The sequence below is a fragment of the Capronia epimyces genome, assembly GCF_000585565.1.
Source record: "Capronia epimyces CBS 606.96 chromosome Unknown aczIQ-supercont1.3, whole genome shotgun sequence".
NCBI lineage: Eukaryota > Fungi > Ascomycota > Eurotiomycetes > Chaetothyriales > Herpotrichiellaceae > Capronia > Capronia epimyces.
The window spans coordinates 3,553,116-3,559,127 of record NW_006912906.1 but is presented as its reverse complement, the minus strand read 5'-3'; the positions used below and the strand labels follow the sequence as shown (position 1 = coordinate 3,559,127).

Sequence of the window (6,012 nt, the reverse complement as noted above, 5' to 3'; positions counted from 1 at the left end):
TGCCTCCATCCCGAGATGCCGGAAAAGAGACAGAAAGTCGGCCCTGCCAATGGCTGGGTGTGTTGTCAGTGCCAGACTGTCAATCTCGATGCCATCCATACCCACTGCCCCTCATGCCATCGGAGACGATGTATCAATTGTCGAAAGGTTCACATCAAACAAAGGAGCCCATCACGAAAAGAAGATCGGCGCCCCCCTCGTTAGGGCCGGTGAGTATGCGGTGGTTGATTCTTGCGCCGCCCCTGACTGACCGTGGAGTAGCGTCCAGTTGCACTTGTTCGAGCACCAGACCACTGGAAAGGAGCGGACGGTCGGATTGAAGGTTTATGGTCCATGGTTCAGGCATCTAGGACGGTGTTCGTCTTCAATATTCTCGGGTGTGGGAGGTTGCGGAAGTATAATCATTGCATCATGCAGGAGAAGTGATACTGGTTGAATGCTAGTGGGAACTGCTAAGGACCATGGTCGCGACGAGAATGCGATAGTATCCAGATCAGGAGGCCGTACTTCTATGGGTGTGAGCGATTGCGGGTTCTGATTCAATCTGGCGGATCCTGCATTGGAGGGTGTGTCTTTTAGCTGAGAGATCAACAGGGTTATGCGAGGATTTCCTGGCGAGAACATGTCACATGTGCCTCGAGTGACACCTACTCTCGGCCTCTGACGAGGGTAGTACGTACCTCTCTGTACTCTGGACTGGTACTAGAACGCACATATGTTAGAATGTTGTTAGGGAGCACCAGGAGCCATTCCCAGCCTTATCTACTACGAACTTACTTAATTGACTCCGGTCTGTGGCCGCTTTTACAATCCAAGTTGCCTAACCAGTTTCAGACTTTCTTCAGCTTGTCACCTCCACCTCCCTCTCTGTCTTCCTACCTGCCATCCTCCTCCCTTTTCTGACCTGCTCCCCGTCGCATTGCCTGCTCAGCCCCCTGTCCACCAGGGCCTAAATCTGCAGGCTTTCATCATCAAAGTATATCGCTTCAGTCTCGATATTGAATTCTTCTCTCTTGGCAAACATACGATCGGACCACTGACCGTCGAGCGCCTAATCTGTTTCACACCCTCTAGCCTTTCCGACCTTCCCATCCGCCTGTCCCAATGAGAGAGACGGGATGCTCGTGTCCCGGCTAAGCATGCCTCCGACTGCAGAAGTCCACGTGGCTGCGAGGAAGCCTCGCCGGCCGTTGCATGCAGGAGTTGACGTTTCTGTACATAGCCTACCTCAGATGTTCCCTCCACCCAACATGCATACTACTTCTAAACAATCAAGATCACCCCTCTTTGCGACTTGCAAGTTGTTTCTAGCACATGAGATCTGTGTGGCAGGCCAAAAAGGCGGACGAGGCGAACCTAGGATGGCTTAGCACCACAATCCAGTGCCTTTCTGCCTGAGTCTTTGCCAGGAGACAATCACTGCCATAATGCACTGCATGGCTCCGCCAGAAATGATTGTTCTGTTCCCGATCGGCGATCCTTTAACCGAACTTCACGAGACTGCGGGCTGCACATTCTCGGCTTCGCCCCTCCTACAACTGACTGGGGTATGCAAACTCGACACCCCAGCAGGAATCCAATCCATGGCCGTTGGAACGAGAAACACAGGTTAAGCCCCATAGTTGGCCCCACGTGCACAAGTCAGAGCAGCGTCTGGGAAAGGTCACTCCTCTATCCTGATCGGCCTTCCGCTGATACCTGGCGACAAGCAGGTGCGAAACCGAGAACGTTGGGCGAACACAATGAGTTTAGGAGTCTTTAGTTCAACCCAGACCACCGTGTCAATCCTTGCTTCCCCACCAGTGGAGGGCATAGCCGCCTGAATGGTCCAAGATGTTTCTAAAGGGAGAACCAGGATTGAACGCCATGACTCCTGGTGGTTACTGGTCTGGATGCCTTGTTGCAGGGCTCATATCTTCGTTATGCCTACTAGGCGGTCTTGTGGCTCCACTGTATCCAACAGCCAGCAGCCACCCAGTTCCAAGACGAGAGCTTGCGTTTCTCACACCCGTTCTCCTGATGCTTTATAAGGTCACCACTACTTCCACGAGTCTCGAGGCTTTTGCAGTTGAGACAATCACCAGCTCTCTTTTGCCGTACTTCTTGCACAAACCGTCTGGATAAACGTGACCCACGTCTACATTCAATTTGAAATAGCGCACTTTCAATCTCCATCCTACAACATGGGACCCTCCCGTGCTCCTGTCAACCGACCCGGAACACACTGGTTCTGCTGCCAGTGCCCAAAATCCTTGCTCAAGGTCCCGAATTCTTTCGATTTGTACAAGAAATGCACCGAGTGCAATCATGAATACTGCCAAAAGTGCGAACCGACCATCCTCAAACGATAGAGCTGTACGGTCAGTATTACCATCCTCCTTTCACCCCTTCTACATCAAGAACTGGCTGACCTCATCTTAGACCGCGCAGCTCCCGGCTTCTCTGTCACCTTCAAGTTGGGGTACGATCCCGTTCCTGGCGTATGACTTCGCCGTCATAAGCCCCAAGGCACGGGATCTATCGCTCTGGGCCCTCATCCATCTCAATCAGCCGACAGAAGTTGAGACTTGAGTGAACTATTGTTGTGTGGTTGTCCCATCTTCCGTCTCGAGTCCTCCTTTCGAAAGAACCATAACATAAAAGGCATTGCACTACTGTGAAATGAACACCTTCATCCGAACTCTTGTCTAGTGGGTTTTTGTGCAAGCAAGTCAGAGGCAGTTTCTGAGCGTGTCCAAGCGCATTCATCGGTGTCTTATCGGCTTGGTCAATCTGAATGGGAAATCGAAACAGCATAACTCCTACTCAAATCAATATGGCTGTTGTCATCCAGAAGACTTAGCACAGCAACAATTAGGGACCCTTCGCTTTCATTGCAGGACTGGCACATTCTTGTCACTGTGTGCACCTAATGGCTGGCCGGCACCCTTCCCTTTGGCCGTGACCAGTTTCTATGACTACTCCGTTAGGCCTCACCCCTTGACCTATGCACCTGTACTGTGAGGTCAAAGGTGGTTGCTCTGTCCTAGTGACGAATGCGTCGGTCATCTATCTTTGGCTCGCGACCTTCTTCAGGAAACATGATTGTCTTAGCGCCGGTGTAAGACTGCAGCGTCAAAGACAGACCTGCGGGAAGACACTTTTCCGCGGCTAAGAGAAGAAGAGAAAGGAGAGCAGATCAAAGGCCATACTGTGAATCACGAAGGGCGGGGGGATGGTGGAAGAAAGCTCTTTCGACCCAGGGTGGTGACTGGACAACTCGTATCTGTACCAGGAGGAACGAGAGGTACAATCGAGACTCACAAGAGAAAGAGGGAGAAAGGGAGCACGAACCGGAATATTACCGAAAACCTTTGACTGCACCGACTGGGGACAGGCGAGGCTCTACAGACAAGCCATGCCAACCACTCTCCATTGGCCACAACACCTTGCCTACACCCCCACGCTCCCCTTAGTATTGTCGCACAGCAGCTACGTACAATTGGGGAGTGAAGGGTTTGTTCCTTGGTGCCTAGTCTACGATGGTCAATGGGATGGGATGAGGTCATTTCCTTCCACGTCTGGTGTGTTGTGACTTTATCCCGGGTCGATGTGGGTCTTCACAATGTGGACGTGGGCGTCCAGAGTACCAGGCCTTTGCGTCAGCACCGTCAAGTGAGATACGAGGGAGCGGAAAGATGGCGAGCGAGAGCGAGGGTAGTCACAGGCCTGCCTGCCTGGAGGCTGGCATCCCCACATAAACCCCAGGGTTGAACGAGGGTTTCATCTATCCGTTCAGTAAGTTGGTAACACAGAAGGTACTGACCGAAGATCCGAGGGGTTAGTTGGCAGCTGGTCCGCCAACCCTCGGTCTGGATGATTGAACGATAGGTCCGTGCACAGGTCCAGCGGTCTCCTTGGATGCAGTGGAGGGAGGAGGGAACTGTGTTTTTCCGCCAGCCAGACACCAGGCGATGATTGCATGCCCGACGACCGGTAAGCAGAAATCTTGGTGATTCGTCCCATACATAACAGCCAATCGGACTCGCCCTAGAATCTTCTGCCCGCTCTGACAATGCAGACCGGTCACGTATATTCAGGAGCTAACATGGGATCGAAGCCACGGCCACGGTCACGGCCACGGTTACGGTTCCGTTCTGGCGGTGAGTGACGAGTGCTACTGTCGTCGATGGCACATAAACCGTGTGGACGCAGGCCAGAAAAGGCTAGGTTTACTGGATGAGAGGCCTGTCTAACCCCATCTCAGGGCCAGATCGGCTGTTCTACTCGCTCGGAGTCGCCCGTGGTTTTTCGGGTTCACCGCATCAAGCTTCGAAATACGAACTCCCCCTCTATTGGTCTGTCGCGCAAACCGGGGAAGGGAAGACGAGGCAGTCATGACGGTTAGAGCATAGACCCAGACGTGGCGGGCCAACGTTGTCAACCCACGACCACGGCCACGACCACGGCCACGACCACGGCCACGACCACGGCCATGACCGATGACAAAAGACGCTTCAGGGGAAGCGACAAACAGAAAGCGAGGATCAGAGACAAGACAGAGAGCGAGGAACAGCGTAAGCGAAGCGGCGTGACCGAGAGCCAGAGAACAGCTCTCAGAGACCTCACAACGTCAGATGTCAGACCACAGAAGGCACGATCGAGCACCAACCGGTCGGTCGGCCCTGGGAAGTCAGCATCCTCATCCTGGCGCTGGCCACAGAATAATCCATGAGTAGTAGGTAGGTACCTAAAACCTGTACGGCCACTCCGTCATGTATACTGCCCACTAGAATCTGTAATTGTAGCCGCCCACCCCGAAAGGCCAAAAAGGACAAAAAAGGGGAGAGGGGAAAAAGGCAACCAACCAACCGCACGACAAGACAAGACAGGACAGGAGTTAGAGTGAAATGGAAGACAGGAGCTAGAGTGAGAAAGGAAGGAGGAAGGGAAGGGGAAGGAGGAGGAAGAAGAAGAGGACCTTGTAGGACCTTGCAGGACGTTGAAGGACCTTTGCAGGACCTTTACATTACTGCATTTCTGGTCGTAGACGTACCATGACATAGCATAGCACAGACATAGACATAGCATTTCCTCATCTCGGCTTAGTTTCGTTTCGTTTCATTTCATTTCGGATCGGATCCCAAGCATGTCTGTCTGTCTGTCTGACTGACGGCGGGGCCAGGGCCATCCCATCTCATATGATCGACCACCTAAGGTGCCTAAAGCTTTCTCTTTAGGCCAATTTAACCCTCTCTCATGTATGTTTACGAGAGGACGAATCGCATCGAATCGCCTTTGGTCTTCGTCTTGAAGTCGCTGCTGCCGATAGCGCTGGAGTGGATATTGATGTGGATGTGGATCCATACAGTCAGTAAGCAGCTGATTTCTCTTTCGTCGCCTCGATCAGTGACACCAGCAACACCAGCGAAGAGAGAAAGAAAGATCCCTGGGAGCACGAGGACGCGAGAATCGTATGGCCTGCACTGCACTGCAGTCAGTGGAATGGATCCTATGCATGCATATGCGTGCATGTGCATAAGTATAGGTATAAGTATAAGTATAATTGGGCCAGAGGCGAGGCAAGGGGAGGCAAGGGAAGGCAAGGGGAGGCAAGGGAAGGCAAGGGGAGGCAAGGGAAGGCAAGGGGAGTTTCTGGGAAAACCAAAACCAAAACCCAACCCCCAACCACAATCCTAAAGACCGGAACCGAGGACTGAATTACCCTAAAACCGACCGTGGACTGTGTGGACCGTGGGCCGAATCGTAGACTATGAACTGTGAATCGTGGACTGTACATCGTAGACTGTGAGCTGTGAGCTGTGAACCGTGAACAGTGAACCGTGTAGGCCCTAGAGACTGACATGACATGACATGATATGATCAGTCCTTTAGTGCTCGCTCGCATACCACTCATGTACGGAAACGAGTTGTATGTAAAGCCAAGAACCATGAACCATGAACTAACCATGAACCACGAACCATGAACCACGAACCATGAACCACGAACCATGAACCACGAACCATGAACCA

At 52.5% G+C, this 6,012-nt stretch overlaps 1 protein-coding gene across 1 annotated transcript; it reads left to right on the top strand.

The window, feature by feature from the left end:
- On the top strand, positions 1-204 carry A1O3_04541 (uncharacterized protein; the record flags this gene model as incomplete). Its single annotated transcript, XM_007734670.1, has 1 exon — positions 1-204. Exon 1 carries the CDS (start codon positions 16-18, stop codon positions 202-204), a length of 189 nt encoding a protein of 62 aa, XP_007732860.1. The 5' UTR covers positions 1-15.
- Between the last annotated feature and the right edge of the window lie 5,808 nt (positions 205-6,012).